Source organism: Trachymyrmex septentrionalis, unplaced genomic scaffold (assembly GCF_001594115.1).
Source record: "Trachymyrmex septentrionalis isolate Tsep2-gDNA-1 unplaced genomic scaffold, Tsep1.0 scaffold14, whole genome shotgun sequence".
In the NCBI taxonomy this organism is placed as follows: domain Eukaryota; kingdom Metazoa; phylum Arthropoda; class Insecta; order Hymenoptera; family Formicidae; genus Trachymyrmex; species Trachymyrmex septentrionalis.
The window spans coordinates 2,333,099-2,349,249 of NW_017304543.1; the positions used below are offsets into that span (position 1 = coordinate 2,333,099).

General features: G+C 32.5%; 5 protein-coding genes across 5 annotated transcripts in view; 4 read left to right on the forward strand and 1 right to left on the reverse strand.

The window, feature by feature from the left end:
* The first annotated feature begins 6 nt into the window (after positions 1 to 6).
* LOC108745450 (survival of motor neuron-related-splicing factor 30) lies at positions 7 to 2,769 on the forward strand. Its single transcript, XM_018481612.1, has 5 exons — positions 7 to 113; positions 243 to 466; positions 1,272 to 1,421; positions 2,059 to 2,209; positions 2,292 to 2,769. Exons 1-5 carry the CDS (start codon positions 75 to 77, stop codon positions 2,433 to 2,435), a joined length of 708 nt encoding a protein of 235 aa, XP_018337114.1. The 5' UTR covers positions 7 to 74; the 3' UTR covers positions 2,436 to 2,769.
* Positions 2,770 to 3,334: 565 nt separating this feature from the next.
* Positions 3,335 to 8,078, forward strand: LOC108745614 (solute carrier family 12 member 8). Its single transcript, XM_018481877.1, has 10 exons — positions 3,335 to 3,868; positions 3,948 to 4,128; positions 4,839 to 4,984; positions 5,056 to 5,287; positions 5,409 to 5,610; positions 5,687 to 5,921; positions 6,108 to 6,428; positions 6,518 to 6,679; positions 6,805 to 6,983; positions 7,172 to 8,078. The coding sequence occupies exons 1-10, from the start codon at positions 3,677 to 3,679 to the stop codon at positions 7,329 to 7,331; spliced, it is 2,010 nt and encodes a 669-aa protein (XP_018337379.1). The 5' UTR covers positions 3,335 to 3,676; the 3' UTR covers positions 7,332 to 8,078.
* Positions 8,079 to 8,394: 316 nt separating this feature from the next.
* LOC108745613 (coatomer subunit gamma) lies at positions 8,395 to 12,275 on the reverse strand. Its single transcript, XM_018481876.1, has 6 exons — positions 12,136 to 12,275; positions 10,715 to 11,819; positions 10,056 to 10,635; positions 9,341 to 9,654; positions 9,066 to 9,264; positions 8,395 to 8,866 (listed from the first exon to the last, which is right to left on the reverse strand). The coding sequence occupies exons 1-6, from the start codon at positions 12,173 to 12,175 to the stop codon at positions 8,480 to 8,482; spliced, it is 2,625 nt and encodes an 874-aa protein (XP_018337378.1). The 5' UTR covers positions 12,176 to 12,275; the 3' UTR covers positions 8,395 to 8,479.
* Positions 12,276 to 13,042: 767 nt separating this feature from the next.
* On the forward strand, positions 13,043 to 14,139 carry LOC108745570 (mediator of RNA polymerase II transcription subunit 10). Its single transcript, XM_018481793.1, has 3 exons — positions 13,043 to 13,164; positions 13,664 to 13,747; positions 13,820 to 14,139. Exons 1-3 carry the CDS (start codon positions 13,043 to 13,045, stop codon positions 14,007 to 14,009), a joined length of 396 nt encoding a protein of 131 aa, XP_018337295.1. The 3' UTR covers positions 14,010 to 14,139.
* An 859-nt stretch (positions 14,140 to 14,998) lies between these two features.
* Positions 14,999 to 16,151, forward strand: part of LOC108745569 (chitooligosaccharidolytic beta-N-acetylglucosaminidase) — an 8,645-nt gene continuing 7,492 nt past the window's right edge. Inside the window, exon 1 of the mRNA XM_018481792.1 lies at positions 14,999 to 15,111. The gene's annotated coding sequence lies outside the window, so the exon portion shown is untranslated. The remainder of the gene's footprint in view (positions 15,112 to 16,151) is intronic.

Consider the following 16,151-nt stretch of genomic DNA (forward strand, 5'->3'; position numbering starts at 1 on the left):
GCGAAAAGAAAAGACCGAATTCTTGTATCGCGCCTTGGCTTTGGATAATCCGTTTCTGAGATAAGACGAGCATCATGGATGACTTACAGAATTACAAGCTGCAGCTTCAGCAGGTGTTTAGCCTTATTTTTCCTCTCCTAACCTCGCGTAACAATCGATTGGATGTGACAACTCATTCTTGTTTGTATCCACTTACAATATTCTCACGATGGACTGACTCTTTATCCTTTTCTGTATTTCAGGTGGAAGCGGCTCTCACGACAGATCCGAATAATGAAGAGTTGATAAAGCTGAAATTCGATCTGAAGGAAGTAATAAAGCTGACACATGATTTAATTAAGTCACAACAACAGGAAAAAAGACAAGCCAATGGCATGGATGCTAAAGATCCTATTTTGCTTGCAGTTCTGGCCAATAAGTGGAAAGTCGGCGATCAGTGTATGGCACCTTGGAGCGAGGATAGCAAGTGGGTATTCGTATTTTAGATTTGTTCTTCGTTGATGAATTCTTTGAATTTGTGTATACTGATGCAATAAGTTGAAGAAGAACAAATATAATTTGTCTTATTTAAACTTATTGCATCGTGTGTACCTTTAGAGAGTTCTATAAGGGTAAGAACACACAAGTTTTGAAAAAACTAACTCTTTAATCAAAGTCCTTTATTTCCTTTATTTCCATACAAATAAAAGACTTTGATTGGTTGATTTTCTCATGCATTATGGATTGCACAAGTTTTATGCATTATACAAAAATCTATATTCTGGTTTTAAAGACAGGCCTATTGTTTATAATCAAATTGAATTTTGATCGAGTTGTGCAAGAAATATCATCTAATTTATATACAGCATTGAATCGATATATAAAATGTTTTGAAAGCTGGATATTTTGAGTCATTATTAAAACCTAAAATACATGATATAACACAAAGATGAAATTATTTACAGGAAAAAATTTCAATCAGAAAGGATTTAGCAATATTATTTGCTTTATTTTTCAAATTTATTTTTCAGTTAATACTTGGACTTTATTTTAAGAAACTTTGAATTTAACTTTCCTACTGTCAAATTTTATGTTGTGAATACTAAAGAGGAAAAAGACCAAGAATATTAATATTATTAAAGTAAATATTAATTATGATATAAGTTGTAAGTAATCAACTGTTTGGATAAAAAAATTGATAATGATTTGTTTAAAAAGAAGTGCAATGACTAATTCTGAAATGAAACATTTCGCATAATTTTTTAAATATTATATATTGCAAAATTTTACAGGTATTACGAAGCAACTATAGATGCGATAAGTGAAGATGGAATAGTAAATGTGACGTTCAATGAGTACAAGAACACTGATGTTACTATGCTCAGTCAGCTAAAGTCTGTTGCTAAGAGGCCAGCATCAGATTGGGCAGATCAAAAATCAAAGTAAGTCATTCCTGATCTATCATGTCTAAGATAATGTATCATTGTAAATCGATGTGAAATATACCTTACATTTTTGCACATGTCTGCTTTTATGAGAAACATAAAAAATATAAGGCGACACTTTACTAATCATTCATTTTTTCCTCCTGTTTCTCATTTCTGAATTGGCAACTAACTCCACCATTGGTACGATATTACATCTGAAATATGCTCATTATTGTTCATTTATCCTTTGATGTCACGCGGTCTGTGTGCGTCGGACTCCAGAAAAAGGTAACAAGAATTGTCCAATTCTTGGACCACGTCTTTGAAAAACAAATTAATTATATATGTGCAAAAGAATTGACAAATTGTAATTACATTCTATACACTAAATGACAAAATAATATATGTATTATTATAATAATATATGTATTATTTTGCTCTTTTATGACATCATAATCTTTTATGATATAATAAGTGTGCTAATTTTTGTAAGTTGTAAGTAATTGGTACATGCATCGAGATATATTGATATTAATACTTATCGAAATGCATGTACTGATAAAAATATATGGAAACATTATTGTTATTTATATATCTAAAATATCTTGAATTGTCTCTATTTTACTCAAACGATAGATTTATTCGTTTATAGGAAAATGCAAGCAGCTGCAGTTGCAGGTTCGGATCCAAATAAGCAAAGGGAATACCTTAAGAAAAAGAAGCAGAGGAAATTACAGCGATTCAAAGAACTGGAGGAGGAACGGGAATTGGAAAAGAACAAGTGGCTAGCATTTACTAACAAGGTATGCAATAACTTCATTTACATAGCATATCCAGAATATGTTTAAATCGTGTCTCTATTATAACTACTTTTGTTCTCTGCAGTCTTCAAAGAAAGGTGTTATAAAGAAGAGCATTTTTGCGACACCGGAGAACGTAAATGGTCGTGTGGGAATTGGTACCTGTGGTGTTAGCGGTCGAGAAATGACCAAGTTCAGTAATGGAGAGAAGTGGAGGCGAGGAGCTTAAATAAATTATATGTAAATAGATATACTATAATTTGTGATGGAAAAGATAGAGTTATCGTGAAATTATCATTATATTTTAAAGACTGGTTCACGAACGCTTCTGCGACACATGAGTGAACGATATGGCAATGTTTATGGGGTTAGCAACAGTGAAGTGCGTCTAATATCTTGTCTTAGTAACACTGATCCTATTGAGTATCAAGACAATTTCGAATTTTTTACTATAATACAATTCAAAAGTAACTGCAGCGAATAAATGTGTTTTTAGATTAATACATTTCCGTAAGCATAACTTGTTTACAATTTTATTGAATATAAATAAATGTATATTTTAACGTGCAGCTTCTTTGAAGATATTTTTATCTTTAAAAGAGCATGGACGTATATGTGTAATACAAATATTAAGTAAAAGAGTCAAAAAATTATACATATAAATATTAATAACATTAATTATTAATAGATAAGATTTTTGTAATGTAATTTTGTTTTTATTATCAAAATAAGTCAATATTAAAATCAAGCCATTTAAAGTTCGGCTTCTCATACAGCATTCTTACTTTATTCTCTTGTTGTTTATTGGCTTTTGATCCTGCCTCCGTAATGAAAGGAGACAATACGGCCAATCGCACTTTATTCAAGTGACATCTTAGGAACGTCAATTTAAAAAATATATAGAAATATCTTCTGACATCTTTAAAACGTCCTTTTGAATGTTTGTGCTGTGTAAGTATAATTCATGAATATTTGAATTAAACCGGTAACGTCAACATTTCTTCGTTCGATCTGTCGGATAAATGAAATTTTACCCTGCAGCTGTACGAATCTGTTTTATCTCGTCCGGTCGGTGACGTAGATCAGCAGCTGCTGTTAGAATTGGTCAGAATCAATATGGTGGCTTCTGTCGTCCAGTCATACGTCATCAGCGACTGATAAATATTACGAAAAAATGCAGACTCAGCACCTTGATAAGACGAAAAAATAACTCTTCTTTCTTGAACAGAACGTTCGTCGCGTTTATCGTGCAGCATTAATTGTTATTTCTTGAATTTCATATTCTAACCTGTACGCGTTGTCATACTTGTCATCGCAAGATGAAAGTATCGTGAGGCAGACCAGTGACAAATATGGCATTATGTCAACGTAGGAAATTTTCGTTACGATCTCCACGTGAATAAAGCTGACGTCAATGAGCAAGAATTGATCTTGTTTACTCTAGCTTGCGTTCTTTTGCCTCGAAAAGATATGGGATCGAACGAGGATAATAGACTTGCAAACGGCGACGTTCGGGTACACAGAGACGTTGATTGGGCTAGATACGGTTTACGTGACCCAGAGACCCAGGAAAACGCAAAGAGGAATAATGGAGATGATAATAATGCTCTTGGTCCAGAAATGTATCAGGCCGGTGCAAATGAATTGTTCGCGCAGGAATATGTAAGAAATATGTATGACATAATAGAAAGTTAAATTGATTCAGTGGGTTTTATAGTTTACTCTTTTGTATTTTTCATAGAGTTCGGATCCTTGGTGGAAATCGAACTTTTTTATCTCCCAGCCTGTGTTGTTTGGCACCTGGGATGGCGTTTTTACATCTTGCCTTATTAACATATTTGGTGTAATTGTATTTCTGAGATCTGGCTGGATAGTTGGTCAAGCAGGTGTTTTGAATGCAGTATTAATCATCTTTTGTACAGGTAGTATCATTACATCAGTAAAGATTAATTATGAAATCTGTTCTTTGTGGCTAAACTAGTATATACTTATTGTACTTAAAATGAAATAGATATATATTTGAAGTTTGGCGAAAACGAGGTAAAAAGTTTTAGTGCGTTCCAGTCATTGAACTCTATAATATACTGGAGTATATCTTCTTTATACATACTAAATTATAGAAAACTACTACTTGACAGAGAATAGGAAGGTAAATATAATTTGTCTGAAAAGAAAACAAAGAAAGATTAATTGTGCAAGAAGTTACTCCAGCAATATAGAAAAACAATGGATCTAAATACTTATTTTTCTAACTCTTTTTGTAACTTTAACCAATGAGACCCTGATAAAGAAAACAGTACAATTTTTGCATCAAAATGTCCTTTTTTAGGAATTGGAATATTTCCACTTCTTGAAGGTGAATATTATAGAGCTTACTGACTTCAGTACAGTGACAAAAGAACAGGTTTATATAATATATAACTGATACATTTATATTATTAATTCAAAAGATACAATAGAGTTTTGTCTCAATTATATCTTTTGTAAAATATATATTTTCATGAGCGAGACGCTATAAATGTATCTTCTACAGGAACGAGAATATTTTTTTTTAAATAATTTTTTATTTTTTTTTTTTAAATAAGTTGATGTAAATATTGGGGGAGATTACTGTGTACTGTAATGATTTCAGTGTGTATTGCATTGGTGACAGTACTGTCAGCTGTGGGTATATGTGAACGGAGTAGAGTCGAAAGTGGTGGAGTGTACTTTCTCTTATCGCATGTACTGGGTTCTAGATTTGGTGGTTCCATTGGATTACTTTATTGCTTCGGGCAGGTAGGAACAAGTAAACCCATCCTTCCATTTTATCAGCGATTCCAAGAATCGGTTTGTGGATTTTATTTCAGGCGGTGGGTTGTGCTCTAAACGTTTTAGGTTTTGGGGAATCAATGGCCGGTCTTGTAGGTTTGAATTCAGCATGGACACAACGCGGCTTCGCATGCGCAGCCGTAGTATTGTTGTCTGTAATTAATGTAGCTGGTGTTAAATGGGTTATAAAATTGCAATTTATCCTCTTACTTATTCTACTCCTCGCTGGAGTTGATTTTATGGTTGGAAGTTTTACTCATACCAACATTGGTAAGATAACATATCATATTGTAAATATCATATTATAACAGAAAATAACAATGTGTTATGTAATACAGAATTTTGTAAATGTATGAGTATAGATAAAGTAATTTACTATTTATTCTTGCAGATTCTGGTTTTGAAGGTTGGCTTTCAGGAAATTTGAGAAACAATACCTTCCCCGATTATCAAGATGGATATAACTGGTTTACTGTATTCGGTGTATTCTTTCCCACGGTTACCGGTGTTTTAGCTGGAATTAACATGAGCGGAGATTTGAGGCATCCATCTAGCGATATTCCCAATGGTACTTTAGCGGCGTTGGGAACTGGGTAAAATGAATTGTCTCTAATGTGAATTATTTTGGAAAATTTGTGATCTCTACATTAAAATGATTGTTATTTGCAGAACATTTTTATATTTATGCTTTTCATTAACTCTTGCGGCAACTTGCGTCAGAAATGCTTTGCTAATCAATTTTACCATAGCATCGACGGTATCAGCAATCTCAGTGTTACTACTCGCTGGTCTGTATGTATCATCGTTCAGTAGCTGTTTAGGTGCCATGTACGGCACACCTCGTGTTCTCCAATCTATCGCCAGTCAAAATGTTATTCCAGGAATGAGTTGCTTGCAAAGAGGGGTAATTATTCTCGTTGATATTATTTGTTATATATTTATTATAAATTTATCTTAGATATAATAAATAACAGGAGAGATGGAGGGGAGAGGGGGGGGGATTATTTTCATACTTAAAAAAATTTATAATTTTTTCATGTATACAATCCTTTTATATCATAATTTATTAGAATAACAATTCTGTTTTCAGAGAGGACCAAATAAAGTACCTGTATACGCTATGCTAGTTGTTGCTGTAGTAACGTTAACTTTCATCATTACCGGACAAATTAATACACTCGCTCCAATTGTGACGATGCCATTCTTGTTAACATACGCCTGCTTAGATTATGCATACTTTGCTCTCGCACAAACGTTTGATCTTCGGCATACTCGCGAACAACGATTCCGTTCGCAATCTCCGACATTCGATCGCAATTATGGCTCCGCAAGTAGGAACAACTCGATAATTGATATGGATAATGATTTGGACAGTCTGTTTCCTGAGAGAATAAGACATAAAAATCTTATGGTAAGAAATCACATGGACCGAAGCACGCATTATTATTATCTCTTTTGAAGATTTATCCAGTAATATTTACTGACAAAATTTACATACAGAGAAACAATAGTATTTCTGACAATAATGTATATGTGGATTCATCGCCGAGTATCGAGGATAATGTCAGTGTTTCCGGTACACCAGAACGAAAAGTTCATATCCATAATAAGCTAGGAAATTGGTATAGTCCTTTATGCAATAGATGGTTTTCGTTATTGGGTGTAAGTACTTATTCATTGAGAAAATCGTTACTTTTTACGAAATACATCGCTTTTTCACATTAAGAGATATATTCTCGAAATATCTAGTTATATTAAAGATTAATGTAAGTACATTCACATTGCAGTGCCTTGTAAAATTGCTTATAATGTTTCTCGTACACTGGGGATATGCGATCGCTAATATTGTCGTCGTATTTCTCGTTTGGAGTTACGTCGGCCACGCTAACCCTGCTGTAAAACCTGGAATTTCTGCGGAATTCCAATTCTTTAAATGGTTTCGAATTGCATTACTTCGAATTATGGGGTAAATTTAATTATTTATTATTATTACAATTATTTTGAATTGCTAAATTCAAGACTCATAAGGATTGAAATTAAACAGGAAGTAATTTATTTATTTTTTTTCTCTTAAGAATTATATCTGATTATAGAATGCTTAGAAAAAATATAATATAAAGATTTCTTTAGTAAAGTTTGTATTTTATATTATAGGAGGAAAGTTTATGATTACGAGCAGATAGTAGTAACCCCGGTGCATCCAGGCGTTCAAATGTGTTCGGCTCAACTGAATGAAGAGAATGAGGATTTTTCCGGAAGAAGAAGATATCATCAAACGGCTACAGTTACAGGTCAATACGTTAATGTCGACTAAATGTATGAAATTATGTGATCTTTCTCCGAAATTATCAATTACGTGAATTTATATGCTATTCCAGTAACAAATAGTAGCGCGTCTTTTTCAGTGGCAGGAACAGATTACAAACGCATATATATTAATGGCTAATATTTAATATGATACTTTAAGACTTGATAAGGAGCAGCTTACAGCAATCTTTAGACAACTATCATTTCCACTTCTCATTTTATAATATTGTCAATCGCGCAAACAGCTAGTCTACTTATTTAATGTGCATATGCATTTGAAGTGAAATGCAGTATAATTGCAGCTTTAAAAGCAGTTTTTAACAATCAATGGGATCATATGTAAAATTGATTGTATGAAACGTACAAAGAACTGATGTAATGGTAGCGTTAGATTTTGTAAGTATTTACTTATCGCGATTGACGTACAGGGATAATTTACAAAAAGAAATTATTTATCCTTACAACGTCATAAAATTTGTCGGACATCTGACAGAAAATATTCACTTCATCTAATGTTGAAGACGATGAAATATCCGCGAGAATTTATCGTCTTTGATATGAGATTATTTTTTTACAATTGAGTTCAGAAGTTAATCAAGTGACAATGACAAGTGTACGGCAATCGCATCGTGCATAAAAATACTCTGTAAATATCTGATAATATATTTATACACTATTTAACACTTTTATAATTCTCGTACAAATGCACGATTACAATTTTGTAATTACAGAAAGGAATATATATGTATGTGTGAAAGGAAATCTAATATAATTGTTGTCAGTTTTTCTGTTTGCTTTATGAATCGTTTAATCTGCTAAAACAAATGTTAACAAAAATAAGTTTATTTTTTTATAAAGAAATTACTATCTTTTCAATTATCAATAACGAACTAAACGATATAAAATTTTACTAAAATCATAATATCATTATTATGTGTGTTCTTAGACGAGTATTAGAGAAATAGAAGGTTGTTCAATGATTATGATAATGTATTAAGAAAAAGTCACAAGATATATTAACGAAAAGAAATACAAGCCGTTTTCTTCGATAATGTATATTTATATAACGATAATCTTATATTATAAAAATTATTTTACAGCAATCAGCGAATATATATTTCTCCTATTGCGAAACTTGTTACATTGTTTCAATCTCTATCCTACGGACGAAACTATTAAGTCAGCGACTTCTCGATCTTGACAGAGAACAGATAGTTGCATCGTAACCTGCGTTCCACTCAGCGCTAGTCTAGCACGTGCTAATATTTCCTTTCCTCCTCGGAAAACGCCACTTAGGAGTAAAATGTGAGCAGCTGCTCCGCTCTGTACTTTATTACTGCGTTCGACAGCTTCTAATCCTAAAAATCCCGTAAGACTTTGAATCGCTCCTTCTAAAGACGTCACTGAGGCTCCCAGGGCGAATGTTTCTTCTAACTTGGCATATCCTTTTGCAGCGAATGTATCCCAAACGGTATTAAAATCCATGCCTCTATTATTAACGCCACGTATTTGATCGGCTACAGTAACTTCCAAATCTTCTAACTAAAAAATCATATACATAATCATATATTAATTTTGTGAATAATAATTTTGTTTTAACATAATATAAAACGAATAATCATTTAAATGACTGTATTTTTTCCTCTCAATAAGGAAAAGTATAATTAATTTTATGTTAATGCATTGCCTATAGAGATATTTATATGAGAATTATTTTTACAGAATTATTTTAATCTTTTACCATATATTCATCGTGGTATCCTTGCTCTGCATCTGGTATTCCCGTCGTTGGATCGCAATCTCTTGCCATAAATCGAAGTGTCGTGGGAATGGTAACGACGCTCGCTTGTATATCTTCTGGGTATTTTAATACTGTGTAGGTGGTTCCTGGCTCGTTGTAAGATAATCGAGGACACGGTACCACGCATACAATAGAGTAACTGAAATAAATAATTCATCGTTACATCGTGTCAGAAAAATGTAAGGAACAATGTTATAATCGATAAATGCATTTACCTTTCGGGAGGTTCAACGGCCACTACCACATCTTCGAGGAGTTGATCGGAGAGTGTGTTCACACAGTCGAACTGTAAAATAAGATACTCAGGGAATGTATGTTTGATGCATTTGACATTGTATTCTGTTTCGGATTCTGTCAATTCAAACACCGGCGAAGATTTTAAGAGCGATGTGTCTTGGATGATCATGGCTAAATGCGGGATCTGCGATAATTTCTCCATGAAGCTTTCTTCTCTGGTCAAACGAGGCTGCTTGATAGTAGTGTGCACTTCCACTTGAGCTGGTTCCTCTACCGTCTGAGCTGGAGGTATCTGTAATGCAACAATTATATGAATAAACTTAAAAATTCTTTTTTAAATCAATCAGAAATTTTCTAAGAAAGAAAGATATATGTATAAATTTTTTGTTATTACAATAAAAAAACCTCAATTTATATATAGCACAATTCCAATTTCCATCCATCGCTACATTTTTGCTTTCACTTACTTTTAGCTTTTCGAATATATATAAAATATAAATCGAATATAAATAGAAATTATTAAAAATTAATAGAAATAGAAATGCAAATAAAAATTTTTTTCTTAATTATTAGAAACATAAATATAATATTATTAATGTTGACTTTATCTTTTTGCAAGATGTTTATGTACATGTATAGAAGATAATTATTTCGCCTTTATGAGCGAATTTCTCAGAAAATTGGAGAAAATACCTGAGAAATGTCGAATGAGTCTTCCATGGGTGTTTGTATGTAATTTTTTAAGGCCCTTTCCAGTGTCGGTATGGACAGCAAAGGGGGCTGTATCAAAGGCAATATAGTCGGATCGTTCTGTTGCTGCAAAATCGTACAATAGTAAGCCGCACGATCGCGAACCTCGTCGTCCGAGTCCAACTGGCACCGTGAGAGCAATACCAACACGTTTGGAAGTAAGGGTGGACAGGCAGCAGCGAAACGTGCCAATGCGGTAACGGCTGCTGCTCGTACGCTAGCGCTTTCGAGGATAACGCGATTGTAGATAAAGCGAATGTATCTCGACGGTTGTTTCGACGTGGGTCCCTCCTGGCCAAGTAAATGCAAAATGCGAACGGCGAGGGAGATGTGCTCGCAATCTTCGATGAATTCGCAGAGATGTGCGAGTCCCGCTTCCTTAGCTTCTGCATTTCCTTCCATTACGGCTATGATGGTATCAGCGATCGCCGCTTTATATTCCAACCCGCCCTCATCTCTTAGCATAGCCGAGAGGAAGTTCATCAAAACCGCGTGCTTGCGAGGGAACTTTTGACACAGAGCCCTGAGAGAAAAAGGAGATTTTAGAAAAAATGGTATGCATATTAGCGAAGTTATCATTTAATTCGTAAAATGAAATTTACCTGATGGCTTGGACTACTACGACCTTAAATTCATCCGAAATTTCTGAAACAAAAGTGGCGATTTGCTTCATTAGACGGTCTACAGAACTCTCTGCTCCGGTCTTCAAAAGGGTAGTTATCGCCAAAGTGGCAATCGATCTGTTCGAGTCTGTGATCAGATTTTCCAGATCCAGATTGCAAGCTGTGACCGCTGCTGGATGAGACATCGCAACTTTGTTGAGAGTCCTGACTGCAGCAAATCGAAGTGCTGGCTTTGGCGAGCCACAGAACAGTTGCAGGACGCTAATCGCTGGTCCAATTTCTCTGGCACCACTTCGTCCAAGATTGACCAAAGCATGCGCTGCCTCATACACTACCATTTCGGATTTATGGCGTAGACAGGATTCAATGAATCCTATCAGTTCCTCGCCTTCGTCCACCTCATCCAATAATTTATATGCCATTCTAATCAGCATACAAGCTGCATAAGGGCTCTTTGGGCTTGTCCTCATAAGTTTGGCAACCAGTTTGATTACTGCATGCTTGTCTGCCTTACGTGCTTGATACAAGACACCCAGAGCATGATACTGAACCATTACATTGTCACAATTTAATGCCTCCTGAGCCTCATTTGCCCATCTTCTTGCAACATCACTGGATACACTTGTCAAATGCAAGGAAGAAACAAGAGCAGCGCTGGACACAGCTGGCGAGCGATCAATTATGGCTTGCTTCATGTAACGCTCGATTGCTGCCAGCATACTACTATCGGTGATGGTGCAGAGTGCTCGAATAGCGGCAGCCCTGTATAAATCTTCCTTTCCTGTCATATCTTTCGTTAGACTGGACGTGACTATAATCACATCTTCGGCTAAGGAACTCAATTCTTTGATGCCCAGATAGACCAGTCGTCTCAATATAACATCACGCGACTGAAATAGCTTGGTCATAGCAAAGAAAGCCTCTGTGGCTTCCGTTGTACCTAATTGTTCGCCCTGGTTGAGCAGATACAGAATTTTTGTGAGAATGTGGGCGCATTTTCTCGGATTTACAGGCGTATTATTAAATGTACGTGCTTCCTGAAGAACTGTGGTCTTCTCCAAGTTTTGAAATGGGTTCCCACCACCTTGATCAGATAGAAAAAATATATGATAGATAAAATTATGTGAAAAAAAATATGTGTATCAGTATTCAATAATCATAGATACTAAATTCTAATAAGATTTAAAACACGTATTATTTAAAAATGTATGCTCGTAGGAAATTATTACAAAACTCGATATATAAATACGATGTCTATACTTATTATAACACTTGTTACTTCTGTAAAAATGTGTTTACTTGTAATTGTCAGAAACTACCTGATAACCTACACGACTTCTAATTCTCTCTCGCGGGTAACACTCGCGTTAAGAATATTAGGAATATTAATTCATAATTACCATCCTCCTCTTCCTTTTTGTCACGCCTAAACGTAATCATATTTCAATGCGAATAAAATTTCGGATGACGAAAAGATACTGCGACACGTCAGCTCGGTAGACGTATTCTAGACGGCCATTGCAGTTTCTATCTTTCACTGTCTTTCTTACGGAGTAAGGTGGAGCACGAAGAAGACACATACAATTCGGGTAATTGAGAACGAAAAAAATAAAAACGAATGCATTACATTCATGAATTATATTGTTAGGGAGAAATATATATGCCAGAGTAAGGCAATTACTAATGAGATATTATCAAAAACCATGAGGAACTCTGAATTTTTGTGATTATTAATCAGTTTTTTATATTACTGACTGTTGATAAATATAAATTCATAATCGTTATCATCCATAAATATTATCAATTATCAATAAATCTACATTTATTATGTGTATATATTCAGTTTTATGTCTCATCTATATGTATATAATATATAATATTATAATATCGATAATATCTATGATGATTTACACACTAAAAAAATATGCAAATTACATCATGTGAAACTTATTACGATTTTTAATTAAAATTTACGTTTCTTTATATTTATTTTTTAAACACAACTTTTATAAAGTCTCTAAATCTAATCGTGGTGGATCAACTATGATGAACATTTAATGATTATAAATAATTATAGGTGAACTCCAAAAACAATTATTTATTTTTTTATTTTTAATACATGTATATCTAATTTCCAAACTATCAAAAAATTTAATTTTTAATGTTTTACTTTTAATATATTTTTAACTTTATGATAATTCCATATTGAAATTTGGCGCTTCCGCAAGAGCGTAGAGTAGGTCATGTGACCGCAAACCACATGAACGACATCTGTGCCGAAGAGCGACTGTAAATAAACTAATAAAAATGGCGTCTGCCTTGGAGAATTTGGAGGCTCAATTAGAACTATTTATCGAGAATGTACGACAAATACGCATTATAGTGAGCGATTTTCAGCCTCAAGGGCAAAATGTATTAAATCAGAAGATGTGAGTACTCATACAACCTGCGTATATTTGTATATTCATGCGTGAAAACGTTACCTTTATAAATTAACCTCGCAGTATCATGCAATACTTGATATACTCTATAAATTATTTATGATCCACACACTCACTTGAGATTTCATAGATCTGTTGTTCTTAGCTGAATTTTTTGCATAATTTATCTTTCCTTTTTTTCTTTTTATGTTTGAGAAAAAAGAAAAGATGAATCCTGCACAAGAAGTTTTAGTTAAAAAGGACAAACCTTATGTTCGTTTAACCATGAATTATAATTAATATCACTAAAATGTGAAACTTATTTTTAAAAATGTAGGACAAGAAGTGTACCTGCCTTTATGCGTGTTTTATCTTTTTTTTTTATCTTTATCAGGAAAAAGAAAGGCAATTAGGTGCAAACACTTATATACATCAAATCAAATACCTAAAATTATAATATCTTGAATAATACTGATCTAGAAATTCAATAAATCTTTTTCTTTTGTAGCCAAGGCTTAGTCAATGGCTTACAAGAAATTGACAAGCTGAAGTCTCAGGTACAAGATGTCCATGTGCCATTGGAAGTATTTGAGTAAGTCTAATAATATTGATGTTATTAATTATTTTTCTGACAAATCTATTATTATAAAAACATTTGTTTTAGTTACATTGACCAAGGGAGAAATCCTCAATTATATACCAAAGACTGTATAGAGAAGGCTTTGACGAAAAATGAACAGGTCAAAGGAAAAATAGATGCCTACAGGAAATTCAAGGCAAACATGCTGGTGGAGTTGAATCGAGTTTTCCCGCATGAACTAACCAAGTACAGAGCGATTCGCGGAGATGAATAAGATAATTTAGTTCCAAGGACCAAGATTTTGATGGATACATTTGGTGTCTCTGCGAAGTGTCGTTGCCACATGATGTGTAATATATGTTCTTGGTAACTTCTATATTTATTAAAAAAACATACTTCTTAAGCATGACACTTAATATTATATTTTCTTGTATATATATTATAAGCATATCTTATATAATTTTCTAAAAATTAAAGAAGCTTATAAAAGATAGTGTTGAAATGTTTATATTTTTTGCATTCCTGATTTAGTCTAACCTAATCTAACCTAATTAAACCAACACTTATGCAAATTTTATTGAATAATCGTCGCACTATTCTTTGTATTAAAACTTGTATATTACGCTTGTATTGTATAGCAAATGTTCAAAATAATGTTATAAATTTTTAACTTGGATATATGGCTTTTTTTTAAAGATGGTTCAGACAAGAATTATTTGATTTCAAGAAGGAAATATGGCATTTATTATTTTTTATTTATTTCAAGATTAACTTTATTTTATAAAATTGAAATCTACGTTTTTTGTGATGGCAACATATTTTAGGTAAAAAAGCAATTAATAACTTTTGAAAATATTTTTCAAAATATTTTCTGAAATATTTTTTATCTATCTATAATTTTCTAAGATAAAGTATCTATATTTTTGGAATTAAAAAAATGTCGATAACTAGCAACTTTTGAAGAAAAGTGCAAGCGACAATAAATGTTTATTAAATTTAATAAGTAACATTTAATGAACTTTTTTGTTTCATTTTTTTTTTAGGTATTTAAGAATTAACGATGTCCAATTAAATTAATGTTCGAAATTAAGTCCTTCCACTTCAATATATACCATATATTTGATTCTTTCACGAAAACATCTTTATTAATTAACATCTATAGTGTTATTTATGCACAGGCTCGATATATTTATCTATTATATCTTCATGTTGAAACAGTTGACATAACACGTCCACCAGACCTAATATCATTAGTTTTTTCTTTGGAACTTCATAAAAGTCATACGTGTTATATTAACTGCTTCCACAATACTTGAAGATATGACGGAAAAATACGTTATGCACAAATAATACCAGATGTTAGCTAATGTTTAAAGGTATTTTCGTGAAAGACTTAAGAAATAAAATAAACAATAAATGCATAATATTTTCCCTTTAAAATCAAATAATTCTTGTCTGAAAAATTCTTCAAAAAATGTCACGTTTTTGACATACAAATTTGAAATTGTTTTCCAGATAGCACTTTATTTTGAACACCTATATATGAAATTATTTATGGTCACTGTGTTAAAGTTTGCTGCAATTTGCAAAAATATTACTATAAATAAATTGATTGACATAGTTAGGATAAAAAACTGAAATCATTTAGAGATCAATTGTCAAAATTTAAAGGAAAAGATGTAATCAGGCAAATTTGTATTGTACATTAAGATATGATGATAATGACCTAAATGATGTTTTCCATTTGGTGACACAAGTCTACACAAGTGTCGTTTTGTCTTGTCGAATGTCAAGAAAAATACAGAACGATGTTTGTCACAACTTGTGTCACCAAATGAAAAACACTAAATATCAAGTGCAATTTACATGGTTACCCATGAAACAGGTATATTTATTTTATAACTAATCTTATAATTGTAATAATGTAAAATATGTTAAGAGTTTAATAATCGCAACTTCACGTAACTCCAAATGGTATAACTTAATTTGATGTAAGAAATACAATTGTATAAAATCATTATGATAATACATTTGTCTCGCACAAATATTTTGCAATGAGAAACAGCTGAGTGAATATTTGATATTTACTTTCAATTACGTATATTACATGTATTATATTGCAGAAATAATGCAGTAAAATTTAATAAGCTGAGAAAAAGAGGAATTTAATTTTCGATACATATGGAATGAATGTTAATGCAAAAAAATTTATTGTGTTAAAAATAAATAATTATATCATTTTCATGATATAAAAATCTACACTACATTAAAAAAAAATTAAATACGAAAACAGTACAATTTTTAAGCTGATATCTCGCAATTTATCTGCGATTTATCTGTGTTATGTGTATATGTATTGTATATACTCGTATGTATAAAAAGTATATATATATATATATATATATATATATATATA

Excerpts from the sequence above, each read along its gene's own strand:
- LOC108745450 (XM_018481612.1), top strand. The coding sequence starts at position 75 with ATGGATGACTTACAGAATTACAAGCTGCAGCTTCAGCAG. Across the intron at positions 467-1,271 it reads CCTTGGAGCGAGGATAGCAA|GTATTACGAAGCAACTATAG; the intron begins GTGGGTATTCGT and ends AAAATTTTACAG. Across the intron at positions 2,210-2,291 it reads GGCTAGCATTTACTAACAAG|TCTTCAAAGAAAGGTGTTAT; the intron begins GTATGCAATAAC and ends TGTTCTCTGCAG.
- LOC108745614 (XM_018481877.1), top strand. The coding sequence starts at position 3,677 with ATGGGATCGAACGAGGATAATAGACTTGCAAACGGCGACGTTCGGGTA. Across the intron at positions 4,985-5,055 it reads TACTTTATTGCTTCGGGCAG|GCGGTGGGTTGTGCTCTAAA; the intron begins GTAGGAACAAGT and ends ATTTTATTTCAG. Across the intron at positions 5,922-6,107 it reads TGAGTTGCTTGCAAAGAGGG|AGAGGACCAAATAAAGTACC; the intron begins GTAATTATTCTC and ends TTCTGTTTTCAG.
- LOC108745613 (XM_018481876.1), bottom strand. The coding sequence starts at position 12,175 with ATGATTACGTTTAGGCGTGACAAAAAGGAAGAGGAGGATG. Across the intron at positions 11,820-12,135 it reads CAAAAAGGAAGAGGAGGATG|GTGGTGGGAACCCATTTCAA; the intron begins GTAATTATGAAT and ends TATCTGATCAAG. Across the intron at positions 9,265-9,340 it reads GCCGTTGAACCTCCCGAAAG|TTACTCTATTGTATGCGTGG; the intron begins GTAAATGCATTT and ends TATTTATTTCAG.
- LOC108745570 (XM_018481793.1), top strand. The coding sequence starts at position 13,043 with ATGGCGTCTGCCTTGGAGAATTTGGAGGCTCAATTAGAACTATTTATC. Across the intron at positions 13,165-13,663 it reads AATGTATTAAATCAGAAGAT|CCAAGGCTTAGTCAATGGCT; the intron begins GTGAGTACTCAT and ends TTTCTTTTGTAG. Across the intron at positions 13,748-13,819 it reads GTGCCATTGGAAGTATTTGA|TTACATTGACCAAGGGAGAA; the intron begins GTAAGTCTAATA and ends CATTTGTTTTAG.